This window comes from Struthio camelus, chromosome 9 (assembly GCF_040807025.1).
Source record: "Struthio camelus isolate bStrCam1 chromosome 9, bStrCam1.hap1, whole genome shotgun sequence".
NCBI lineage: Eukaryota > Metazoa > Chordata > Aves > Struthioniformes > Struthionidae > Struthio > Struthio camelus.
Window position 1 is genome coordinate 15,647,606 of NC_090950.1, and position 26,005 is coordinate 15,673,610.

At 46.0% G+C, this 26,005-nt stretch overlaps 2 protein-coding genes and 1 long non-coding RNA gene across 7 annotated transcripts in view; 1 reads left to right on the forward strand and 2 right to left on the reverse strand.

Annotated features, from left to right (window-relative positions):
• Positions 1 to 1,841: 1,841 nt before the first annotated feature.
• Positions 1,842 to 9,696, reverse strand: PAQR9 (progestin and adipoQ receptor family member 9). The gene has a single exon (XM_068954352.1). The coding sequence runs from the start codon at positions 9,451 to 9,453 to the stop codon at positions 8,197 to 8,199; it is 1,257 nt and encodes a 418-aa protein (XP_068810453.1). The 5' UTR covers positions 9,454 to 9,696; the 3' UTR covers positions 1,842 to 8,196.
• Positions 9,697 to 10,142: 446 nt separating this feature from the next.
• On the reverse strand, positions 10,143 to 15,048 carry LOC138068151 (uncharacterized). Of its 2 annotated transcripts, none has more exons than XR_011142801.1 (3): positions 14,806 to 15,048; positions 14,581 to 14,727; positions 10,143 to 10,471 (listed from the first exon to the last, which is right to left on the reverse strand). It is a non-coding gene; the product is annotated as an uncharacterized lncRNA (long non-coding RNA). The 2 variants fall into 2 exon arrangements; XR_011142800.1 differs by lacking the exon at positions 10,143 to 10,471 and adding an exon at positions 12,582 to 12,670.
• A 6,186-nt stretch (positions 15,049 to 21,234) lies between these two features.
• Positions 21,235 to 26,005, forward strand: part of U2SURP (U2 snRNP associated SURP domain containing) — a 48,494-nt gene continuing 43,723 nt past the window's right edge. For all 4 annotated transcript variants that reach the window (XM_068954217.1, XM_068954219.1, XM_068954218.1 and 1 more), the window contains exon 1: positions 21,235 to 21,484. In XM_068954217.1, coding sequence (XP_068810318.1) covers positions 21,440 to 21,484 — 45 coding nt within the window. In that variant the 5' untranslated portion in view covers positions 21,235 to 21,439. The remainder of the gene's footprint in view (positions 21,485 to 26,005) is intronic.

Genomic DNA, 26,005 nt, shown 5'->3' on the forward strand with positions numbered 1-26,005 from the left:
GTGACCTGTGGCACTGCCCAGTTCCTCAGGACCACAGAGAAGAGTGACAGAGGGTAGAGCTTTCCTAGCAAATTAGGGAAAACTGTATTTGCATATTTCACCAGTCAGGAGGGACAAAAAAGCACTGGATCTTTGGTGCAGGCCAGACTCAAATTAGAGAATGAGCGCTACAAAGCTGTTTAATCTCCAGAAAGACTATATGGTATTGGTGTTGCCTTTCCCCTGCAAAGCATGTATCATATCCCCAAAGGCTGCGCTCCCTGGCAACAGAGAGGTCTCCAGCTTCCCACTAACGTAAGTGCGCTGCCCCTCGATAAGAAATCTGCCTTGTAACAGGCGGCTTTCGGATGCAGAGGAGTGCATCTGTCGTGTCTGCCCCAGAGGCTCTCACTACTGAAACCAAGATTTAGCCTTAGGGTTAACGCTGATTTGGTTTTTATTTTTACCATCTTTTTTCATTTTTTTAATGAAGTTCCTCTCCACTCACAGATTCTACTGACGATACATTCTCTTACAACTGTATTGAGAGAAAAAAATATGAAGGTCAAGGCTGTACATCAGATGACCCTTTGCTCTTCTGCAAATATACTGTCCTAACTTTTAGGGCCATTTGTCAGAGAAATGATGTTATGGCAACAAAATGTATATTGCCTTCAGATTTCCAGTTTGTTATCAAAAAAAAAAAATACGGAGCAATCACTGCTGAAGGAGGAGATGCTAACCTCAATAAATTACCTGCCCTAGCAGTGATTTTTGTTGTTTTCCATTCTGCTCAATGTTTTGCCATCCTCATTGGCTCCGCAAGTTTTGTGAGGTTTTCTTTCAGCATACGACTGTCCAGCAGCCTGATCCAGAGCCTACTGATAATGTAACTGCAGGATGCAGTTTTTTGAACCATTTGTTTATTTGTGAGACGGCAATGGAAATTTTTGCTGAGCTCATCAAATACTTGAAATTGTTACCATTTTTCAAATAGGATATACAAGCAGTGCAAATAAGAAACCTTTTGATATGAGGAGCTCTAGAGAATCATAGAACTTTTGAAGGAATTTGAGCAACCTCAGCTAAAAGATCCTACAGTTTGTCACTGATGGCCCTCTATGCAGGCCCGCTGTGGCCCTCTATACATCCTACGTATAGATAATACTGAGTGTGCTTTGTACGTGAAGACCAGTGTTCATATCCCAAACTCTCTAATCTCTGGATTGCAAAAGATCTTGCATCAGGTGTTCAACAATATTAGGAGGTGCCTGCAATTATGTTGGACTAATAACGTCCTGCTGAATTTTGAGATAGCTGGCTTAAAGCAGACGCTTCATATAATTACAGTTCATGGAGCGCTTTTCGGTTCCGATTCATCCAAGTATTTAAACACACACCTGGACTGACAAACATGCTCTGCCACTCGGGATGTTCCCAGCCTGCCAAAATGATGCCAGATAAATCTCTGCATTTTGCAGTCAGTATGTTGCCGTGATTCTTGACATAGCTGTTGCTACCACTTCCTGGATGATTCAATGGTCACAGTAGGCAGGGACACTGATCTCCTTACACCATATTAAAGGTGAGAATTTCTGAAGTGTGGCGGGATTTCTACTAGGGATTAGTTAGCGTAGGTGTTGGAAAAATAAAGGCACTGTAATGCTATTTAATTTCCTTAAAAAGGCAATAAAATGGCCTTGTGCTGTGATACAGTGTTTTCAGACATAACAGCAGCCCTACGCAAGAGTTGGGAGTTCCTATAATTATGCTAGCAACATCTAAGGTTGAAGAAATCTACAAGTGTCACGCTAATTTATATTAAGAAATGAAACAACTTTATGAAAGTATTTCTACAAAAATGAACTCAGAAACAACTTTATTTATAGCTCACACCTTTTTTGCTAAAAATGCATAGTCATTACATATACATTAGTCAGCATCCAAAAGTTTACAAAGAGTAAATTTCATAAAACCCCAACAGAATCAAACAAAAGAAAAATTCACACTTTTTGTTCATTGCATGCACAGACCCTTAAATGTGATACCTCTTACTAAAGCGTGCTTGAATCTCTAGCAGACAGAAAGATGTGACTTGCTGTAAGTTGTTTCTCCATATTGTTAACCCCCAGCTACGACTGCAAATCCTGAGGCATTCGCCCGAAACAGCGAAGCCCGACGTAAGGAGCCTCCTGATTCTGCGTGTGGCCAGCCACGAAGCAATTGCCCTGAAAGCAGAAGTCTCCTGGTGGTGTTTCCTTATAGAGGATTTTGAGCAAAAGGCTGCTTCCGTTTCCTCAGTCGTGAATTTATTACAGAATTCAGTGGAATGAAGCAGCCTCTGACTAAGCAAGTTGAGAAAATAACTTAATTTTGTTTCACTTGAAATATTTTGAATGTATCTTTCAGTGCATGTGACACCTCCTCAGCATCTTCCATTTCATCTGAGCAGAAGAGGGTAAAGTCTCAGCTTTAACTTGGGTGTTAGAAGTTGTGCAGCCCTGACTCAGGGGGAAGCTGCAACAGAAGCTAGGAATATATTTGGCTAGGATGAATTTCTAATGGTTAGAGGCTTTGACTTAACGAATCACGCAAACCTTTTCATGTCTTTTTGCTTCGTTTTGTTTTCTTTTGTCTCTACTACTGCTACCAGTTAGAAAAGCTCTTAAAAGCATTGCTCTCTACTTAGTGGTGCTGTTTATATCAGCTGCTGCGGGAGAAGGGCAGGGTGGGTTAACAGGAGGATTAGTCAGGGCTCCACGGCACAGGAAGAGTACACGTGATAAAAAGAGCTAAGTTCAGTTTTCACTGAAGAACAGGATTGGCTCAGTGTTGTTGGTTTTGGGAAGTGGAAGAGGAAAAGAGAAGGTTGGTTGTCAGATCAATCTAAGTTTATGTTCCCAAATGTGATTACACGTATTTATTTAAAAGCCTGGTTTATTTACGGTCTTTTCACTCTGATGAGAAGTAGCTGTGATTGAAATTCACAGCGGCAGTTGAGACATAATCCTAGTCTTACAGACACTGACGGGAAGTCTTGCTCCGTTGTTTTACGGTAGCTGTAGGGACAACCCATGGCTAAATGACCCACCAGGCCTCCTGTCAGGGTTACGATGCCGTTCAGTGCAAACAAATCACCAGTGAGAATTTCTGAAAAGTACTTAAGACTCCTGTGTGTTTTCTCTTTACTCCTGACACTTCTGCATTTAGTCAGCCTGTTTATTGACAGTGTTTAGGACTTGACTGCCCTCTCCCGAAGCCAGTGGAAGTTTTGCCATTGACTTCAAAGGACACAGGACACGAACCTTCTCAGACTGTGACAGCCGAGGGTTTGTCCCAAGATTTCTTGATCTAGAAACAGTCGAGTTCCTCTCTCTGGGAGATGAGGAGCTATGGAAAATATGACATTCTCTCTGCCGGAGTTCAGTAATACTTCTTAGCACCTAGAAGGGTCTTTGCATTTTTAAGTGCTTTACGAACAGTAGCTAGTCTTCAGAGCAACCCTGCGAGGTAGGTAAGGTATATTCTCCCCATTTTACAGATGAGGAAACTGAAACACAGAGGGTCAGATTCAACCCTGATACAATTCCAGTGATTTCCATGAATTAAGTTCATTCAAAATGAACACAGCTTAAACAACTTGCCCTAGATCACAGAACAGGTAGTGGCAAAGCAGGGATCAGATCCCAGGAGTGCCTGACTCCTCAGCTTGTTACAGGCCACCTGGTCATTTTGACTCTCATAGGCAATGAAAAGTGGTATAAGCTGGGCAATTACTACAGGTATGACTTGCTTCTGTAAGGCATGTGGATGGTAATCAACAGAGTTAAGTGCAACGATACCTTATGAATGCGCTGCCTCAGAGAGTTTACTTAAACATAAAGTTTCCAGACTCTCATTTTCTGCAGGGGCACTGTTGACAAAAACAGGACATAGTAGCTGGATTCAGCAAGCAAATAATAAGCATGACACTTGAACAACTAAGCAAAACTATCCTATTAGCAAAAAGCAGTAAGTGTTTCTAGTTTAACTGCTGAATTTCTACAATCGCAGCATGCAGATTGAAACTTTTCCTTTGTTTCCAGACGGCAGACGCTGGTCTTGCTAGCAAAACAGTTCAGAGCCGCACAGATACCCTGGATAGTGACATTCAGATGAATACGCTGCAGAAGAAGAAGTAGCCCACCACCATGGAGCATGAGAACATTTCTACACACCAGGTATATCGCTCCTCCACAAAGATGAGCTCGGAGCTGACAGGTCCCTCCAAAGCCACCAGAAGCTAGGAGTACTCATTATATGCCAATGTGCAGGCTGCAATTCGAGGCACACACGGATTGCAGAGGGGAGTGTCAGTGTCCCCAGTGTCACCAGCACTGCAAACTAACCCCATCAGCTGGTTCACGTTGGCATAAGTTTGTCAGTCTGAAGGTCAGTGTTGGCCAAAGGAAAAAAAAAACACATACGTATTTTCAGGCCATTGCCTTTTGCTCCACCACTCATCCCACTCCCCGTCCTTGCACAGATTCGACCAAAAAAGGCTGAAAAGCCTTTTTCGTTTTCCAGCTAAGCCATATAATCCTCTGTTGCCTAACCACAGCGTAGACCTCATGGCAGGTATCCAGGTAATAAAAATATTACGGCAGGTACTCATGCAAAAAAGTTTGTTTTCTAGGTGTCCTTACGTGTCTAGTCTGCAGCTCAGACCTCCTGTCTAAGCTCTGGACATGCTTGCGGATGTTCATCCGTGTGTACTTTCAAACCAAAAGGGGATCCTGCTCCCTTACAAGCCACAAAAGCTGACATTCACTTCTACAACAGTGAGTTCAAGCACTATAATTATATATGTCTTGTTCCACTTTTAACCTCTTTAACTGAGTTTTGTTCTGTCTATATTTATGGAGACTGGCTACTGAACATGGCAAATGGAACAGCTATCTACATACATGTCCTTCACTGAATAAATACAGACACTCAAGTAGCATTTCCCCAGGTATTTGCCACACTTATTGTAACTTTTTAATTTGTAGCCACATTTTAAACAAACAGACAAACATACATTAATAAGAACTCTTAAAAAACTACTCACTTCTCCCTGCACCCATTCACTCCTGATACATACAGCCAGTGGCTCAGAGAGCAGTGCTTGCAACCAGCATTTACATATAATTCCACAAAGTGCTCAGGCCAATACCTATGCCTCAACCTTTTGCCAAATAGAAACATTTAAAATGAAGCAATACTCTTAATATCACATCCTGGTACCAAATCTGCAGCATGACTGAGGCTCACAGGCAACTCTTACTGACAGCAGTAAGATTCCTGTAAAATTGCAGTTGGTTGCAATCCAACCTTTATGCTGTTATCTGTAATTGAGATATATATAGACGACCCTGTGTGGCCTAACTGCAAATATCAAATGTATTTTTACAAGTTAGCTACCGCCTTTTTGACATTGCCTCTTGGGATGTCCTCTGCATTGTGACTGACAAGCACAAATATAACTCTTTGTACAGTATTTTTAAAGGCCTTTTTTACATTTGGCTTTTACAGTCGCTTGTTTCTTAGCGGTCTACCAGTGCTGAGAATTGCTGTCCCCAGCTTTTTTGATTTCTTTCTTAGTTCTTAACTGCTGGTTGGACATGCTAGTGGCACCTCCTAAGCAAACCATTTCTAAATAATTAAGTTTTTTGAAATTTGGATGAGTCATTAGGCTCTACCTATGAGCCTATTAGGCTCTAGCCTAATAATAGAGGCTCTGCCTCTATTATTTTAACTCGAGCACGGCACATCTTAGAGATCTGGGCCTCCGTTTGAAGTTGGGGAAATTCATGGCATGAAATGGTTGCAGGTCTTGATCCATTTTTCTACTGTGAGTTTCCAGGTGTTTCTCACAATATAAAGCACATTTCAATGAATGACGGTCTCACGAGCCAACCTCCTTTCCTAATTTTGCAGACCATTTTCTGCTTTATTGGCCGCTGAGAAAAGCAATGCCATAATTATGACAAAAGTTAATGAAAATAAGTAACATACAGTTTTCATTTTCTTTTAGTGCAGGTTAGCAAATGAAAACAAAGGATAGACAGCCACACAGGGCCATGCTGTTTTTTATGAACCATCAGCGATAACTCAGAGACCGCAGTTTGGGACCGGCTATTTTTGCAATTTTAGCCAGTCTCTTTAAGAGACAATAAATGACCCTACCACAAATGATATATTAGCAGTGTTGTGGCTGACAAAGAATATGTATTTTTGTTAGGCCATTCTCATTAGTCGCTGAGAATCTACAAAGTCCAAGCCATTATAGTTAAAAAGGGCTGAAACAAAAGATAAAATGAAGCGGATCTAATTTTCTTTCAGCTTGTACACTTCCGTATGGAAGTTTTCACAGATCTGGCATTGGTTCAGGATGTATCAATTACCAGTTTCTGTGGCGATTCTGACCCATATTAAGGACATGACCTTGTAATCCCGAGCTATAGTCCTTCCTGTAGTCCTCTTAAAACAAAGTGGGCTTTTTCTTACAAAAGACTATGGAACCGGACCCACAATATTCATTTGGAGTTTGAGTGCCGTGTCCATGCAAATGGCAAAGATACAAGTAGAAATGTATATTCCACGCTAGGGGCAAACAGGCTGAATTAAAGAGCCGCCAAGTTAATGTGTGGTACGACAACAGAGTTCCCCAAGGAAGTACCACCCTTCTTTTTGAAAATGGGCTATACAAGCAGTCCCTCACCTGAACTCCGAGTTGTAATCCCCTTGTGTAATATTATTGCATACTTGTTACTCATCCTGTCAGACAAAATCAAAATGCAGCTGTTTAAAATCTGCATATAGCTTACAGACGTTTCTCTTAGTACGGGGAGTAAGATAAGTCTGCAGCGAGCTGTTTGTCGTGTGAGAAAGATACCGCTCTGGAAAATATCTCCTAATTCTCCTCTTTGAAACCCCCTAAAGCTACTACTGAGAGAGGGCTTGAAAACACCCAGCTGCAGCCACAACTAATCAGAATGGGAAAAGGCAGGGAATGATGTGAAAGTGCCAAGACGCAGTATTCCCAGAGCCAGATTGTATCTCCTGAACCCCCCCCCGTTCAGCAGTATCCTATTCTGCAGTCAAGTGGAGGATGGTAGAATCTAATTAAAGAGCAGAAGAAATCAGTTCCATATAATTCCTTAGAAGACCCAGAATGAGATCTCATGGATCAGTTACTCTTTACACCCGCAGAACTCCTACTGAGCTTGGCAGGAGCTGACAGAAAGTCTGGCATCTGGCTTCAATGCTATAGGACTGATTTGGGGGGGATTTACCAGGGGAGATAAAGGGACCCCTTAGCTCCCCCACTAACGTGACAGATGTTTCTGACATGCTGCGGAAACAGCCATGCTGTTAAGCAGTGCCCTTCTTCTCCCCCCGTGCCCCCAAACTAGTTTGACCCCTTTCTGGCTCAGTGATTTAACATATCCTTGTATTTTCTGTTAGTAGTGGCTGAGTGGCTACACCAACCACTCAAGCTTCACTGCCTGTCTAATTAAAGTGCCTCCATCAACGGATAATTCTGTCATAATTCACAGCTGTTTTAATCTTCTCTCTCTCTCTCTTTCTGTAAAATCTATAATGTTCCCTGGCTGAAAAGGCTGCAAGACGTTAAAAACTATACACAGCTGTCAATTTGTGTGCATTTAAAATCCACTATGTGACTGCAAAGGCCTGTTACAGTATCACAGAGGAAGATGAATGTCAGTGCATAATCTGCTAGGAAATTTCACACAGGAATTGATTAAAAGTCTATGAGTAATCATTGCACAAGTGTGTCTTCATGTATAGAGAGAGATATATATATATATTTGTGTAGCTAATAAATATATAGCTATAAATATATATATATACACACACATACAGCTGATTTAAACCTAATTGTTCTGAAATTAGTAAGTGGCATTCACAGTCCATGCAATCTTCCTAAGAGCAGAGCTAAATTATTTCGGCTTATACTCTAAGCAGCAACGTACCAGTAAGCGTTTGCTTGCTTCCCCTGGTAATCTAGTAGTTTAAGGAGTATGAGCAGTTCCTCCATGGTCATTTTCTCTGGCAGCTCTCCGCAAAAGGGACCTGGCTTTTCCACAGGTGCGTTTGCCCCTGGTTTCGCAGCATTTTCAAGACGTGGTAGGGCCGGGCTGAGGGTCGCTGGTCCAAGGGTTGCTGGCCTGGCTAGTCCTGCTTGCAGAGGTCTTTGGCGCTGAGGAACCTGCGGACCACCACGGCCAGGCAGAGCATCAGGAGCAGCATGTAGCCCACAGTGCCCAGATAGGTGGGGGCGGCCGGGGGCGCCTTGAGGAATGCGGCCAGCCCGTCCTCCACGTAGTGCACCTGGTCGTAGATGCTGAGGAAGGTGAAGATGTGGAAGAGCTGGTGGCTGTGCCCCACGATGTCAAAGAGTCCCGGCTGGATCCGCTCGGGGAGCTTGCTGACGTTGAAGAAGGCGGCCACGAGCAGCCAGCAGTAGCGCCGGTAGAAGTAGACAAAGAGCGTGGGGTTGCGGGCGCGCAGGTCGAAGAGGAGGCTCTCCAGCATGATGGGGCAGGCCATGCTGAGCGGCATGGCGAAGACGAAGGTGCGCACGGCAAAGGGGTAGGCGCAGCAGGCGGCGCGGCTGCGGCAGCAGGCGGCCGTGCAGCCCACGGCCAGCGCCAGCGCCACGGGCAGCACCAGGGTGCGGTACGCCGCGATGGGCAGGCTGCAGTCCAGCTGCCAGCCCAGCTGCTGCTGCACGTAGCGGCTCATGGCGCCGGCGTCCAGCAGGCTCAGCCCGGGCAGCAGGTAGTAGGAGTAGGCCACGGTGCTGGCGAAGCCGTAGTAGCTGATGGAGGCGTAGTCCAGGTAGAAGAAGGCGGCGCGGAGGCGCGGGGAGAGGCAGCTGAAGACGTGGGCCGTGCAGCTCATGGCGAAGGTGAGCAGCACCCCGGAGGCGTAGCACCAGAGGGGCAGCAGGGCCGGGTGGTGGAAGGGCACGTCCCCGGCGCCCCGCAGCAGCAGCAGGCGGCAGAAGCGGCTGAGGAAGAGCAGCAGCGGGATGAAGTGCGTCCAGAAATTGAGCGTCTCGTTGGTGGGCTGCAGCACCGAGGCCAGGCACTCCTGCGCCGAGCAGTGCAGCCGCCGGTAGCCCGACAGGATGAAGCACTCCACGAAGTCGTCGGGCACCTCGTCCCAGCGCAGCAGCGCGGCGGGCCGAGCCGCCGCCGCCGCCTCCCGCTGCCCCTGGCCCGCCGGCATGCCGCCGCCGCGGGCCCCGCGCCCCGGCCGGCCCCCGCCCGCCGCCCCGCCGCCTCCCGCCGCGGCCGGCCGCTCCGCCGCCGCGGGGCTCCGGTGCCGCCCGGGCCAGGCGGAGCCGGAGCCGGAGCCGGAGCCGGAGGCGGCGGAGGAGCCGCGGGGGCTCCGGGCGCCGCCGCCGCCGCCAGCATCACTCATTGCGGCAGCGGCAGTGGCGGCCCCGCCGCAGCCGCCGCGCCGCGGCTCCTCCCGCCGCGCAGCCCGGCATCGCGGTAACTGGAAACCGGCGGCGAGGCAGCCTGCCCGGGCACGGGTGCGCTTTGCCGGGCCAGGCCGGCTCCTCTCCCGCGTGCCCCCGGCGCCGGACACCCGAGCCCGGCGTTAATGACTGATGCGGCAGCGGCGCTCGCTCCGCCGTGCGCCCGGCGGGCAGGGCCGCGGCCGGGGGCGGAGCGGGGGGTGGGCGCCGGCCGCCCCGGCCCCGGCCCCGGCCCCGGCCCCCGCCGGGCCCCGCTCCGCCCCACCGCGCCGCGCCGCGCCGCCGGCCCTGCGGTGCCCCCCGCAGCGGGCGGCTGCTCGCGGGGCGGCCGCGCCGGGCCGTTGCTCTGCTTCTCACGGTTTCTGCTTTATTCTTACCTCGGCGAGCCCGCCCGGGCCCCGAGTCCCCCCCGGTGCCGCGCTGCCCACCGGGGGCGGCACCGCGATGGGAGGTGACGGGCCGGCGGCGGCCCCGGCGGCAGAGGCGATGGGGCGGCGGCGGCCCCAGGCGGCTCGCAGGGAGCCGCGGTCGCAGCCCGGCGGTAGCTGCCCCGTGTTGGTCCTTAGACAAATCCTACATTTATCAGCCGTACGGTTATGTCATCAGTGCAGTTACATAATCAGAATGTACAGAGAAAAGCACCGTAAGCATGTTGCTGTACATTATTAGCAAGTTGTAAGTAAACAGGAGACGGTGCAGAAAGCACTGCTGCAGGTTCAGGTAGGAGTCAAACAGAATAAGGAATTGTTCTCCGCTGTTTTGATGCGTCTCCCTTTTGTTTGTTTTCAGTTCATGTGAGTCTGGTGTCTCTGGCTTTTCACATGTCTTTGTTACATTGTGATATGCAACACATGCCGCTGTAGCATAAACTGAAGTCCAGTGTAATTTGGACGCTCTGCCCAAAGACTTACACAAGTCTGCTGTTCAGTAGTGATTCATGATAATATGCAAGATCTTCTGAACATAAAGGTAATCAAAAATATGTTTTTAAAATTTGGCACAAAAAAATCAGAATAAGTGTAGTAAAAATGTGTTGCTGAAAGTAATTGTCAATACGTTTTTCATTACAGAAAAAATGCAGATTTTACCGAACTGTCTAAAGTAGGGCAGACTGACAACATTGCTTACAATCTTTATAAAAAGTACACAAACTCTTAAAGATCAGAGAGTTCTGCTATAGAAACAAACCAGGTTGAACAGTGCTGAAAAGTCAACAGGAGGAGGCAAAAAGCAAACTCAGATCTATTTCTTGGGTAACGGGCTGAATGAGTTCTGATGGCCAGGTGCTTTAGAGGGCAAGACGGTAGGTGGGAAGTGATTGGTGTGGAAAAAGACCACAACTTGACACTCCTCCAGGAGTGACTGACAAGCCGCTTTGCGAAAGGTGCCTGCCCTCCCGCGCTGAGCCTCCACTGACCGCAAGACAGGAGGGCCTCCATCCGTCACTTGGTATTTGATATGGAGGCAGTGTCACTGCAGGCCTAGGGAAGAAGCCTGGGGTGACTGTGGTCTTCAACCTCCCTCTTCAAGACTAGATATGGAAAGGTGGGTGACTAGCAGCAATCTGGATTTAGACCTGTGTTACAGTGCCTGTTGGGAAACCACCAGCAGCTGTTGCAACAGATGGTGTCTAAACAACAACAACAACAACAAGAGCCGCTGCTTGGGAACTGCTGCCCTTGCAATAGCAGCAGCAGCAGCAGCAGCAGCAGCAGCAGCAGCAGCAGCAGCAGCAGCAGGGCTTGTCTGACGCGTTCTGACTTCCATGCAACCTCCAGACTCTCACTGGTGTGGGCGTCCAGCCCTCTTGCCTCAGGGAGTACGCCAGAGGGTTTCTCCGGAGCTGGAGGAGGTTGCTGGGGTGGCTGGGGCCGCCTAAGAGAAGCACCTGCTGGGTTATGCTGGGAGCAGCATGGGCTCAGTGGAGGAGGTGGAATTTGTTCTGGTTTAAGACTATGCCACAGTGCCAGTGGCTATTCGGCTGTGTGGCTATTGGTGAAGACCCTCACTGCCAACACTGCAGAGAAGGCAAATATTTGGAAATTCCAGCCTGCAACTGATGTCTTTGTGTAGTATTTTGAGATGTCTCAAAATAATATTTAGAGGGATGGGGCTTTCTGATTTCCAGCACTTGGGGTTAGTGGCTCCTTTTCTCATGATCTCTTGGTATGGAAAGAGGGTGAATAGATGGAGCTCAGTCTTCTCTGCCCTGCCATGCTAAGTCTGCAGTAGGCGTACAGCCTCGAATGTGGGCTAGAAGTAAAAAGGGTTGTGGAGCTGGTGACTCATGGGGAAGAAGAGCAGATCTCCACCTGATGCGCGGGGAGAGAGGCCTGGCTGGTGCTGAGAGTCACTGGAGAGATTCGTACATACGAGACTTTGAGGAAGGACAGGCCCATGGAAGCAACCTAGTTTTGTCTGCTTTGTCTCTAGGGGTCTACCTGTTAACAGTGTGTTACAGATAAATAAAAGCAGTGTTACAGATAAACAAAGGGGTTCTTCTCTCTGCCTCTGTGTGGGGATCCAGCTTTGGCTTGTCCCAAGCCTGTAAGTGATGTCGCACGTGCATAAATTGGGACTTCTGGTGTGGACAGAAAGGGTCATAGTGATCGCTGAGCTTCTAGAGATCATAGTTCATGTCAATTCCAAGTGACAGCAACGTGGCTTTTGTGGCTGCATTAATAAAACTCATTACTAACGATCTGTTTCTTTCCTTTTTTCCAAGGCTGCCTCATCACAGGAGAGAAAGGTCTCGGAGGACAGATTTGGCTTTCATAAAGATGACTCGATACATCTTACATTGAGTTAATTATTCTGTTCCCAAGCCAGCTGTGGAGAAGGATACTAGGAAGCTTACAATTTAAAGCACTTATGACCTCAAAATAGCCTCATATTCATACATGGTCCGTCAAGGTTAGTATTACTTGACTATTATGCGGTAGACGAGGGAAAGCCAGGGGCATTTGGAGGTCACAGAGAGGAGCCCACATACTGTAGGGTGGAAGAGGCCTCAGTATGTTTCTCTAAGTCTGAGAGTCTATATTTAGAAGGGCATGGTCAGCATATACCACAGTTTCTTCTGTCATTCGTAGAATATTTTGCAGGCAGTGTCTCCAAATAACCTTTGAGAAAAGTCTGAAAACACTGACGAAGGCACTAATGAGGTAAATAATTTAAGATAACGTTAGTCTGCCCTGGCTGAAGAGCCAACGAAAAAGATGTGGCAAAATACCAAATGTGTTTTTTTCCCTGTATTATACTTTTGCTTTATTCATATTTTAGGTCCTTTCACAAGATATCATTTGTCTGAAGTATCAAAAGCCCTGTAAGATATTCTGTATTTCTTCAGCTCTCCCCAATGAAATCATGCCTTTTAGCTGAAAAAGGGCCAGTTTCATTATCTGCACCCTAAAGTACTCGGCATGCTAGGGAAGAGGTCCTACTTAGCCCTCGTATTATCCATTGCCTTTCTGAATGAGTAAACAAATTAACTTAAGTCTACAACTGGTGACAAAGTCCTCTTGTTAATAAGCGACTGTGGTGTTTGGAAGATTAACCACAGTGTTTGGAAGATTTGGGCGATACATCTGCTGCCTCACCCCGTTCAGCCCACTCACAGGGGCAAACATCACCCGTAAGAGTTCTTGCTTGATATAATCCTTTACCGTCCAACTCCGTCTCTCTCTATTTCTTTTGCCTTTTATATATTTTCACCTCCAGCCTGCATTTTACTGAACTTTTTCTTAATAAGAAATCTTACTGGAGTAAAAACATTTAACCTTTCTGTTTGCTCTGTTTTTTTTTTTGTAATCCTTCTTCACTGAAACCTCTTCAGTAAATCTGATTCTATTTGGACATCTGTCCCTGGAACCATACCGACTCTGTGAGAGAGGGCAGAATTTGGTGCTATTTTAAACGGGTAGATGTTAAAGAAAGAGAAGCTCTAGCCTCAGCTAACTTCATCTCACGTAGCTTATGCTTGCCGTTTCCCTGGGAGAACATCTAAACTGATAATCAGTTGTAAAAACTTGGTCCTTTGGTTCCCACATGATCTTTTATCTTTTCTCAAGTCTGTATCAATCTCTTGAAAGTAATGTCTTGATGGGTAACTTTCTACTGCAGTGATTACCATCTTTCATAACTGAATATGCATAGTGCTTTGATCTAAAATTGAAGAGATTGTGATCCTGGGCAACATGCTCTAGGTGACCCTGCTTGAACAGGGAGGTTGGACTAGATGATCTCCAGAGGTCCCTTCCAACCTCAACGATTCTGTGATTCTGTGATTCTGTGAGATTAACTTGCCTCTAGATATTCTACCCACTATTCTTTTCAGACTTGATAAACAGGAATTCTTGCATCATTTTCTCCTTCTTGTGTAACTAACTAGAGCCGGTTACACTTTATAAACACAATTCCTTAATAGATAAAGAAATAAACAAATGTGAAAGTGATACTTGTATTTTAAAGCCTCACTTATCCTTTGAGGTTTGAAAAGCTAGATATGGTAAAGAGAATAACAATGAGTGACACAATCGTGGTTGCATAAAAATTTTCTTTCTAACCTGTCTTTCACTAGGAGCTTCTAAGTTTCTGCTCCCTTTACCTTAAAGTTGAACACTTTCAGGTTTGTGCTGCTTATGCTTTAAAAAAAACTGCAATAAAACCAATCTGAAATAATCTGAAAAATGCTCAACACAGCAAATTTCACATTTTAAGAAAATTTCTCAGAATGTGATTTTTTAAAAAAATTATTGTTTTTGACAGATTAGGGGTAGAACTTGTGGTTTTCTGGAAAGCAGCATGTCTGAATACAGGTAGTGAAGTGAAATTAGCTTCACTGAGATGAAGAACAGCCTGTTAGGGGTATGCATATTTCACGTGTGTTTTCCATGGTCAGAATCCACCACTGCCCAAACTACAACATGCTCACAGCTAGAGCAAAGTACAACTTGTCCTCTGTGAGGACTTGTAAAGTGCATAGCTAAGGAAAATTTTGTTTGTACGTGCACAGGTAACTCAAACGCTGAGTGAGGGTGTTTTCCAGAGCACAAATTGATACTCACTGTTGGTACGCTGAAAGGAGGGACCCCTGGTACGGACAAGGAGGAGACTGCTGTTGCACTTATCTTGAATTTCCATGCTGTTAAGTAGATGATAAATTTGTACATCTGGATTCCAGCCGCACAGGCAAATTCACTGTGACCAGAAAGCTGCATGAGAATGGTAGGAGTTAAGCCTTCACTTGGTACTAACACTAACGCCTGGAAAATACACTGCAAATTACTGACCGTTCTCATCCAGACAGCAGAAGCCAGATTTTGCCCGCGACCAGTTTGAGTAATGGTGCTCGCCGCTGAGAAATCCAGCTTCCCAAAGCTAGTTCCCAAAACAGTAAGGCCCATCTCCCAGGAGAGCAGGCTTGGAAGGGGAAGTGGCTGCTGACAGGCAGGGTCAGAGCAGGACTCGGAGCTGGGAGAAGGTAGGGTGTCAGCGCCAGGACATGGAGCAACACTGGGAAGATCCAGCCAGGAGACAGAGAGCAGACAGAGCTGGAGCACAAAGTCCAAGGCTGAGAACCTTGGAGCCACGAAGCCCCCTCTCAGCCTCTCTCTCTATTGCTCTTTGTTGTTATTTTGGTGTCCCTGCTAAACATGTCAGCTCAGGTCAGTGGCTTCTAGCAACCCAAACTACCTTGTCTCCTGTGTGTGCTGCCTGCACCTCATCCCTGCCTTGCTTTCATCCACCTTGCTGCACATCCATGGCTTCCTAGCCACACCGAGGACATTGCGGGAGGGCACATGACCTATTTTGAGAGTCCTTGCCTAGCAGTTTTCAGTCTCAGGCAGTGGGAGGATATGGAGGGTGGAATAAGGGAAAAGACTGCTGGCTAAGCAATAGGAAAACAGCACACACTGACTGTGGCTTTAAGGCTTTGTGAGCCACTGCTGAGAGTATGAAAAGAGTCATAGGGTTGCAAACCTGTCCACCTATTAGCTGCACTTCTGCCCCACTGCTGCCATGCCCTGCTTGTGCCCTCAGATGCTTCTCCTTTGCTGCAGGGTGGAGGACTCCCACGGCACTTTAACTCCTTCCTCTCCCCTTGCCTCACACCCACCTTTGCAGAAGGACTGCAGCAGTTCTGCTGCGCTCTCGCCTGAGGTGACAGGAATGGAGAAAGATCTTCCCTGAAAGTGGAGGGGAAAAAAAAAACAGACGGAAAGACAAGCGTAATGCACCACAACATGTGGTTTACTTAATGTAGTTTAATATTAATTATTTATGACAATTCATGATTTTCCCTAGTATACTGGCTAATGATATCTGTTATTGTAACAACAGTTAACAAACAACTCCAGGTTTGCATACAACCAGACCTACTGTATTATAATGAAAAATGTCTAACGTTTCCTTCTTAATATTATAATTATTATATATTAGTCTACCTTTTCCAGCATTAATCTTCCACTGATTTCTGCATCTTACTGCTTCTCTTCCTTCCCTCTCTCCTCTTTTCCTTTTCTCTCCCATTAAGCCCAAGACACTGACATGTGTTGTCATTCACTAACTGTGCATGATTGCAATGTGTTATAAATAGCATAGATTCAGGAGTACAATTCATTATGAAAAGTATCTTTAGAGATGACCTTTGAAACACTAGCTATATTCTTCTTGTTTTTCCCTTTCACAGCATGCTCTGGATCACGTTGCTCTTAATTTGGTGCAGTTTATTAATTACAAAAGAGCATAGAAACTGTGCAGTAAGCAGAGGATTTAAACAATAGTGTGGATAATTAAAAAGGATTAATGAGGTGGATTAAAATAAAGGGATTGAGGCCAAACGGAGCACAAATTTTCTAAACATTAGTGGCCCCAAAATTCTAGCATCTGAGAGCATATTCCTCTTTCCAGCTAGATGTTTGCTTTTATCACAGTCCCAAGATTGCTGAGCAGCATCTAGCTTCTCCTCCTGCAGCCCTGTGTGCCCCTTTTCTCCAGCACAAGTTCCCTAGCTGGTTTGCTTCTAACTCATTGCTGCATCTGTGTCCGCTAACATGTAAAAAAAAAAAAAAATCCAGAAGGAGGTCAGGGATGGCTAATCCCATGACTCCACTACCTGCTGAAGTGGTTCCCAAGAACACGGTAGGACAACTGAAAGAGAAGGATGGGGCTTGGATTCTGAAGCTATTAGATCCTGCCTAATCCATCTCTTGCTTGCCCTGACCAACACCATTCCTTTCTGTGGACAAGTTTCTGTGGACAAGTTTGAGGGAGTTGTCCCCAAATCTTGCCGTCCAAGGTGAGTTTTCTTTCTTCCTCCTCCCCCAAACTGGCACTGCAAAGCGCTGCAGGTGGTTGCAGAGCTGGAGGGGGGTCCTCAGCGCAGAAGATGAGGCTCTGGATAGCAAATGCTTACTGCTGCATCTTCAAGTAAAACGCAGCTCCCTTCTGAAGGGAGCTCAGCAAACTTCCTGAACACTTCTTTAAAGAATCCTAGAGGTCTCCAGATCCTTAGCTCCGAATCCATTACCGGGGTTTTTTTGCTATGGTTATTTTGCAAACATGGTGGAGGGAGGCATGAAGAGCAAGGAGAAATGTGTATTTTTGCTACATGGCCCTTCTCTGTCTAGCCTACTGTTGTCTTAGTTGCAGTAGTACTGTCTGGTCAGCCAGTTACTTGACTGGAATGTAAAGCAATTTGTATCTATAGAGATATAATAATAATAATAATAATTTTGATATTTTTGGTGTGAGCTATCGATTCAGAAGGTAGAAATCATAATATAACAACGTAATATCACTGCCCAGTCTGAATTTGGGAGCTCATCTATGGAGATTATAGGTTTCCTTGCAAGAGGCTTGAGATTATTTTCTGCTGGGAGTTATTGGTATAAGCAGCAGCTGGGAGTTCGGGCCCACCCTGACGGAGCTGCTGCCCCCCAGCCTGGCATTGCTCGGCGTAGGCAGGGAATAACACACAACAGGGATGAACCCATCCCTTGAGTAATGATCTCACAGTCAGTGCGGTGCTACCAGCAGTAAATTCACCCGGCACGAGCACCAAGATGCACAGATTGGTGCAGCTGGGTAATAAATACCTGACTAAGAAGCCTGTCAGGACTGCAGAGGAAATGCAGCTTCAGGAAATTAAAAGCCGCATGTCACGGCGTCTACGCCAGGTTTCTGCACCAATGGTGGCATGCAATTTTAATTTTCTTCGGAAATGCGCTGGATGTGCCCTCTTGCGGAGGCCAGCGATAGTGCACGATGACCTCAAAAGGCTGCTTTTCCCCCCAGTCGACTCGCGCTGCTGTATACAAGCCACTCACATGGGGAACAAGAAATGGTTACATATAGTTTTTACTTTTGGCCACACCGCTGCTCTTACATATTGATCAGAAAGGGGCCTGGGATTTCTCTTGCGCTGCGCCACTATGGAGCTGGCAACAACGTCGCGCCGGAGCCCCAGGCTCGGCCACGGCCACGGCTGCGGGGGGACAGGCCGGGGACACAGTGTGCACGGGTGGCACTACATAACTGATATAGCAGAATCGTCTTTACTGATATCCGTATCAGAAAAAAGTCTGTCCTGCCTTTCAGAAAGCAGACATTTTAAGTTTGCAAAGCTGTGAGTTAGAAAACAATCTTCCTTTTATTTGTAAACTGAGCAAAATCAGTAGTGAGATGTTGGAAAAAGTATGTGAGGAACTCCATGATGTCTTTTGAGAGTCATTTCCTAGAGCAGAAACGTACTTCAAGGCTCTTTTCTGACAATAATCAATAAATGTAGCACCGCAATCAAATAAATGAGTATGTTAATAAAATTTCTCTGTAAAAATGTAATTGCCATCATAAACAAGTGGTCATTACTGAAAGACTTCATGTGGAGGTCAGGAAAGGAATCAATTACAATGACTGTAAAGGAAGCCCCTGAAGTAAAGGGAAAGATTGAAGGAGAAGCAGAAATTTCCAACTGAAGTAAAGCCATAACATCAACAGCTTCATTCTGAGTGGAAGATTGTAGGTGGGAGAGCTTAGTGTCACACTCTACAGTCTAAGAGTAGCTTCAAAGACACTTCCATTTTTGAGTGAGATTTCTCCTTTCCTTGAAATCCTGATCAACTGTTCTTTTTCATAATGCAGTAATGTTAATTCCACCCAGTCTGCTCACTAATTAGTAAAGCTACTCAAGCCCTTTTGACAGTACGTGACAGGACCTGTACTATAATCGGCTCTCTTTAGCTATCATTTTGCTATCTCAAATTTATACGTCACCCTATATGACCAAAGCTATAAGGTCACTACCTTTTCAGGAAAGTAGATGTACCCAGATCTGCTAACTTAAATGGCATTTCAGCACCTGTGGTTTTTTTATCTCTTATGGAGCAAGAGCCGTAAAAAGACTTGCATCTAAAGCTTCACCTTAAAGACAGCTGGACAGTAGCTGGGTAACATCAGATCATCTCCCTGAGAAGAGGGATGCATACCTTCTGCAGCAGGTGAAGTTTCCTGGAGATCTTTAGTCAGTCTGGAAAGATCTGCAGCTGTAATCTAATCTAGATGTAGTGAAAGGAGAGAGGCCTATTTCCACTCCTCACTAAGACTTGTATTAACCTTATACTAAGTATTAGGTGTACGCATAGTCCCACCAAAGTCAACAGAATTACTTTTGAGCCTAAAGTTAAGCATTTGTTTAGGTACCTTCATGAACTGAGACCTGTGTGACCTCCTTACCGCATCTGCTCTTTGTCTCCCTTTCACCTCCAGTGTGTTATTTTCACTATTCTTTTTTCTTCCGTTACCTTTTCTTTCGGGGTTTTCTTTGCCATCCCCCTTAAACTCCTCATCCTATGCAATTTCCTCTGCCCTCTTTACCCTGACGCTACTTCTTGTCCCTCTTGCTTTCTTTTTGCCCCTTCTGGAAGCTCCCACTCCTTCTTCCATCATGTCAATGGGGTTATTAGCTTAGACTCTGCTCCCTACTGGAGCTCACAGGGGAGTAGGTGTTCGGAGTCAGTGGATTTAAAGCTTTCATCCATTTCTGTGGATATGCTGTCTTTCCCTTAAGTACTCTCTTAACCCTACTATGATGAAAATCAATAAAAGCAAGGGAATGCAAGATTCACGTGAAATGCAATGTGACCTTGGGTCATAATTTCTACTTAAGCAATGTTCTAAAAATATTGTCGTGGTGTTGTGCTATCAAATCTAGGAATGGAGGATATGTTGTGCTATCCTCTTCACCATTCCTGGGCTTTTCCAGATTTGATGCAGTACTTTAATGTTGTTTATAAGAATATTCTTTCTATTTCACTTTGTTAGGTGTTTAGAGGCAAATCTTACCTGCCAGATGATATGACCACACAATGCTCAGTGTCTAGGAACATGACCCACAGATGAAGAGGGCTGTACAGAAAGGCCAAAATAGGCATTGCTCAGGCAAGACAGGTCAGTATTTTGTATCTGAATAAAGACCTTCTTCCATTAGAGTTTCTCATACGTGACCACGTGTTCTTCATATTGGTTCACAGTGTTGCTGGTGCCTCTTCAAAATACAGTGATTAGCAGCACGGGTCTGTATATGTATACAGTAGGGGGCAATAGATGTGCCCAGGAATAGCTGCGGAGGGACAGAACGGTTTCAGGGGGTGCGGACTCATGGTGCTGGCTGCCAAGGCTCCTTATGCCTGGCTGGCTTAATGCAGCCGGTTGCTAAGCAAATTTGGGTTGCCTAGCAACTTCATTCAATTTTGTCTCTGCTAATGTTAGAGCAAGAAATCCAGATGGGCCACATACCCCGTGAAAGCCAAAGGGCTGGTAGCAACAGGGGGATGTAGCCCTGCTGGTGCGGTCTGGTCTGCCTCGGCGCACCACTGTGGAAACACAATCGGCACGATTTTGGCTTGTAGCAATGGATATGGCCTCTGCCAGAGAGACCCTTTACCTTCCCACTGTGGGAAGACTTCAGCGAGTCACCGTGACAAGTGGTGGGTGTCTGACTGCTGGTGCTGCAATTCAGCCCAGTGGAGGCGGCTGGGCATCCCACCTGGTCAGGCTCCGCGGCTGCTAACACCCCCGGGAACGGATGGCGGGGGGAGGGATGGCGCTGGCCGCGGCGCTCCTGGGCCTATGTTAGTCCTTGACTAACAGACCTTCTTTGCAGAGGTCCTGTAGGAAGTTATTCGCAGAATACCTGGGCTTAGTTCCTGCTGGGCCTGGATGCGAGAAGCTGCTCGCACCTGTGTCAGCGTCTAATGCTACTGTACAAACCCAGACTGCAAAGAAAAGCGACGCTCGTCAGAGCCGGGTTTCTGCGCGCTAAGGCCGTCTCACGGCTGGCTGTACTTCAAGGGGAATACGCTTTGCTGCAGGCCAGGCAGCCTGACTTGACGGTAGGCCTTTGCCCTCCCTGGATTTAATTCTCAACTCATTCCTTAGCAATATGAGAAAATAACTTTTCCAGCGTTTAACTCATTTAGACCAAGACTGAGCCAAAACCGTAGGCCAGTTACGAAATAACGCTTTAAAACGAGACGTGGGGAGGCGCGTAGGAGCGGCCGCCATGACTAAGCAGCTAGCGAGGAGGACGAGGCAGGCCTCGGGCACGAGCCCGAAGCCGTAAGGAGACCCGCGGGCTGCCGTGAGCCGCCTCGCCCTGCCCTGCCCCGCCGCGGCGCGGCGCGGCTCCGCTCCGGGGGCCGCGGGCGAGGGCGGCCCGCGTGGGCGGGCAGGGCGCGCGTGGGCAGCCCAAGGTCCCCGCCACCCACGGGCGCCGCCGCCGGCGCCAACGGCCGGCGCCCCCCATCGCTAGCTCGGCTATCGACTTGGCGCCCTGCGTCTCGGGGGCCTTTCCCCTCCTCTTCGCCATCCGTGGACTCGGCGCTCGACTCCTCGCCGCCCGGGCTGAGCGAGGGGAGAAGCAAGATGGCGGACAAGACGCCCGGCGGCTCGCAGAAAGCCAGTGGGAAGGTGAGGCCGTTCCGCGGGGCCCGCGCGCCGCCCGCCGCCGCCGCCGCCGCCGGGGGGGCGCCCGCCGCCGCCGCCCGGCCGCCCACCCACCCGCCTGCCAGCCGCGGGGCGCGCGGGGCCGCGAGGCGCGGGCGCTGCGGCCTGCTCTGCCCCTGCCCGCTGCCCGGGGGGGCGGCGGGGCCGGGGCCGCGTCCCTCGCGGGGCGCCGCCCCTGCTGGGCCCGGCCTGGGCCCGGTGCCTGCCGGCCTCTCCGGCACCCCCGGGTGGAGGGGCGTGTGGGCGGGCGGCGAGGAGCGCGGGGTGCCGGAGGGAGCGGGTGCGCTGGCAGGCGGGGTCCGTGCTCTTTTAACGGCGCCGAAATGCGTTTTGGGTGGCTAGTTGATGCCTGAGCCTTGCCGACGCCCGCGTTCCTGTTTGACTTCGCCCGTGCTGGGGGTCCTGGTGCCTGCTTGGGGCCAGTTTCTGAATTGCGAGTGAGAAAGCAATGGTTAACGTGAGATTGAGGCTCCTGTTTTGTTTGCGATGTAATTATAAATTTCACCAAATCACGGTTGTGTTGCACTGTGTCTTCACTGTAGCTACTCAGTTTCCCATAATTACTGTTTGTTAGATTTAAAGACCAGAAATCCAAATCGTACAGGAATTCTGGCAGGCTTGTCCAAAGCTATGTACAGAAGCCAGTGCTGTGAGTAACCCTCAACAGCACAGAACTTCCTGCTCGCTAACACCTTCCCTGCCACGAGAAAGTAGAGGATAAGAAGGACGATATATTTTGGGGGACGCTTTGGCAGTTGACAGTTTGAGGATTAGTGACGTTCTCTTTTGAACAGTCTTGTTGCAGATCTTAGGGCAGTGCTGTGTAACTCTTTTTCCTGGTAACTGTTCCAAGTCTTTCTTTCTTGTGTAAGTCAGTGAAGGGAGAGAAGCCACATTCTGATTTAGGGATTTCCATTCCCATACAGATTAATAATTTTTGCCCATTTTTATATTCAGCTAAAACAGTTTTTTTTTTTTTTTCATTGTTAGGAAGCCAACTGAATCATAGTTATGAGACCCTTTTTTACCCAGTAGTTGGTGTCCTTAGGAGAGTTATTTTTGTTTCTGTTTTATGATTACTCCAAATACTGTGAGAAAACTTTCTTTGGATCGTACCTTTGACTTGAAAGTGCAACCAAGATCTACACAGATCTCTACTGGTTAATAGCACAGTAGATCTTAATTTATGGACAGAGGCTTTTGGGGAATAAGACATTTCGGGATTTTAAAGTATAATTAGATACAGAATAATAACTTGTTGGTTACTGTAACCAATAACACGATACACAAGAACAACTCAGATATGATCCCTTTCTTTTTACGGATAGTTACACCTTAGATTTGTCATTTTGGCAGTGTAATATTTCTATAGAGATGACTTTTTTTTGATAGCTGTTATTTTAAAAGAATTGTTTTCTGTCTTAGTTCTCTGTTCTGCAAAGATGTATGCAGACGCTTAACTCTCCATATGAAGTCATCCCATTGAACTTAGTAGGACTACTAGAAAACGTAAAGTTAAACACGGGCATTGATCTCTCAAGGGCTGGAGTCCTTGAGGAGGTCCTGTATCTTGTCATTTTCATACAGTTCCCCACCCCAATTTCCCATTACTTTAGAAGTATATGCTGTATTTCAGTATTCTCTTCCTTCCGTTTAGGTTCCTGATCTTCTTTGTCTTGTTAATGTTCTTTTGTGCCAAGGAAAATAGTGATAGTACATGGACCTTGGAGAACTTCTTTTTTTAAGGTGAAATTAAATAGCACGTGCTTAGGTCTTGGGATATGTGTTCTTTAGTCTTAACTTTGTGACTGTTGTGGGGGGAGCAGGAGGGTGTCTTTTTTTGTGTGTGTGTATCAGTTCATGAATGCATGTGATATGTAAATCCATATAGGTATTCTTCAGATATCTGTAGAAAGAGGTATGACATATCAGAGCTGAAATCTGTAATAGTTGTAGTTTTTCTTTGTAGTTAACTTATTCGTTCAACCACAAAGATCAATATTATTAGTTGACTGTATATGAGTATGTGTGGTTTAACAGTCAAAGCAAATAACCAGTTTACTTGATTTCTTAAAATAATTATTTATGAAACATTTTCTTTTTTTAAAATTAATTTACTTACATATCAAAATCAAAGTTCTAGGCTCCATTTTGTTTTGTGCATTATATTTGCATGTTGTAAGAGTAATTGTACTTGCAAACAAGGTCTTGCGAATAGGTCTTGTAGGCTCCATAGGATATATTTTAATGGCAATTTCAAGATGTTCCTTTCTTGGCTTCTAGCCTGTATCCTCGGAAGAACACAATGACGTTTTATTTTCTGCATTCTACTAAAAGCTATGGTGTAGCAGTTATAGTAAGATATGACTTCTCTCCTTCAGTACATGTGGTGTTTGTTCTTCTGTCTTAGTGTCCAGCCACTGTCTAGACAATCACTTTGTTTTATAAGGTAAAATCCAGTTTATTATTCAGTCAAGCATTATCTGTTTGATTCACTATTTGAAAACTGTCGGGGAGATGCTACCTGTTCAGGAGCACCAGTTGCCTGTGTGACTCTGTTGGTAGCTACTTTTTATGGTGCTGAGAGCTTCTAAATAAATTTGAAAGATTCTTCTGTGTGAAATGTGTTGCAAGAGTATCATCTATCCCCTTGTCACTTTAAGATTAGGATAGTAAAATCTGCACGTGAAATAGGAATGACAGACAAATTTAGGAGGGGAAAATAGAGGTTGGCCAAGATTGCCCAGCAGGTCAGTGTCAGGATATGATTTTAAAATGGCAGATATTGATTCTGTCCAATTATTATCTGGATGTAGTGAAATGTTATTTGCTTGGATGGCTCTACCACTTCTTTTTTTTTCGTCTTTTGAGAATAGTGGCTATATTGCATGTTTTCTGATCTTGCATATAATCCTGTTCAAATTGGGTACTAAATAGCAAGAGAGAAAAGTAGCCGGTTTTGAATAAGGGTACCTGTTAATCAAATATTAAAGAAAGCCTGCTTGTGAGTGGGCAGCTTTCACAGGGAAGTTGACATGTATGAAGAGCAAGAATGTAGCATTTGTAAAGTGTGATGACTCCCAGTGGGATAAAGGATTCTGAAGGCTGGTGAAACTGATGATCATTAACTTGCCATGTGTTAATGTTATTGTGTTATTGTTCAACTTGTAAAAAAGAGCAGGAGCAGAATAAGTACACTTCTTTGTTGCTGGAAATGTGAAAGGGGGTGCCCTTTTTATTTTCTCTCTAGTAGTAGAAAGTTAAATATTAGCAGTTCCTGCTCATCTGAATTTAGGATTATAATGGAATAACATTTCTTGCAAGTACTTCAGAGGAAACAATTTTCCATTTACTTTTGTGCTTCCAGGTGATGTCTATTTAAATAGTGAATGATATTAGTATATGCTATTCTAGTAAATGTGAAGAGTAAACACATTAGCTATAAAACTTAATTTGCCAATGTTTGCAAGTGTTTGTTTTCTTGACTGCATTATAAACTGCTTGATAGAAAAAGGAAGAACAAAGAGAAAAGTTGGGTTGGGATATGGTGCTCTCCCCCCCGCCCCGCCCCCAGCTATGTTTTAGCATCTTAATTTACACTGTGGTTCTGTTTGCATTTTCTTGGTAGCTGGGCTGACACAAACAATTCCCTAGCCTCAGCTACTCTTGCACACGTTGTCCTCTTTAGATCATTCAGCATGGCTATTTGGGAGCAGGGGGAGCTGGTCTGAATAGGATACTGGTTTGGCTGAATGTGCCCAGCTATCTCTTTCCTAAGTGTTCAGCTAGATCAGGAAAAGTCATCTAGTTGCGTGTGGCTCTATGATCAGCTGTGCAGCATGGGGATGGATCAAGGGAGGGTGTTGAAACAGGGCCCGAGTGTCTTATGCCAAAATTTCTTCTGAATACCTTGCCCTTAAGCTGTCAGTTTTTGCAGGAGCAAAGCTTATATTTAAATTTAAGTTTGCAGCCATTACAATACTAAAGATACCATTCAGCATTTGGAAGGGTACGGTATTGTGTTTTGGATTTTATTAGCAGCTTTTGTTGCACTTTGTTGTTTTACTGTTGGCACCAGTTTTAACTTTAAAAAAACTGAGTTTTCTTGATATTGTGTAGAACATGTTAAGCATTTGTGAAATAATGGGAACCAGTTTTACCTTAAGATTGTTAAATTTGGGAAAACTATGAAGAGCTGGATTTCTGGGCACTTGCATTGCTTACGGGAAAGATGCCTTGGAAGAACAGTCTTCTCTCTTCTGTTTTACTTGGAAGCAGCCGTGAAGCTGGAAGAAAATTTAAATGTCAAAATCTGAGACAGAGTTTTTTGCTCTGCTTTTATGATAGGACTTAGTCATCAATTTCACTTATGTAGTCTTTTTTTTTTTTTTTCTTTTGAGAGTTGAATAAACTTGGCTATATTCAGTAAAGGAGTTCTGAGCCATCTGCCCTCCAAGACTGCCGTTTGACAAGGCTTTATTTTAC

Coding starts and splice junctions, on each gene's coding strand:
- PAQR9 (XM_068954352.1), bottom strand. CDS start 9,453: ATGAGTGATGCTGGCGGCGGCGGCGGCGCCCGGAGCCCCCGCGGCTCC.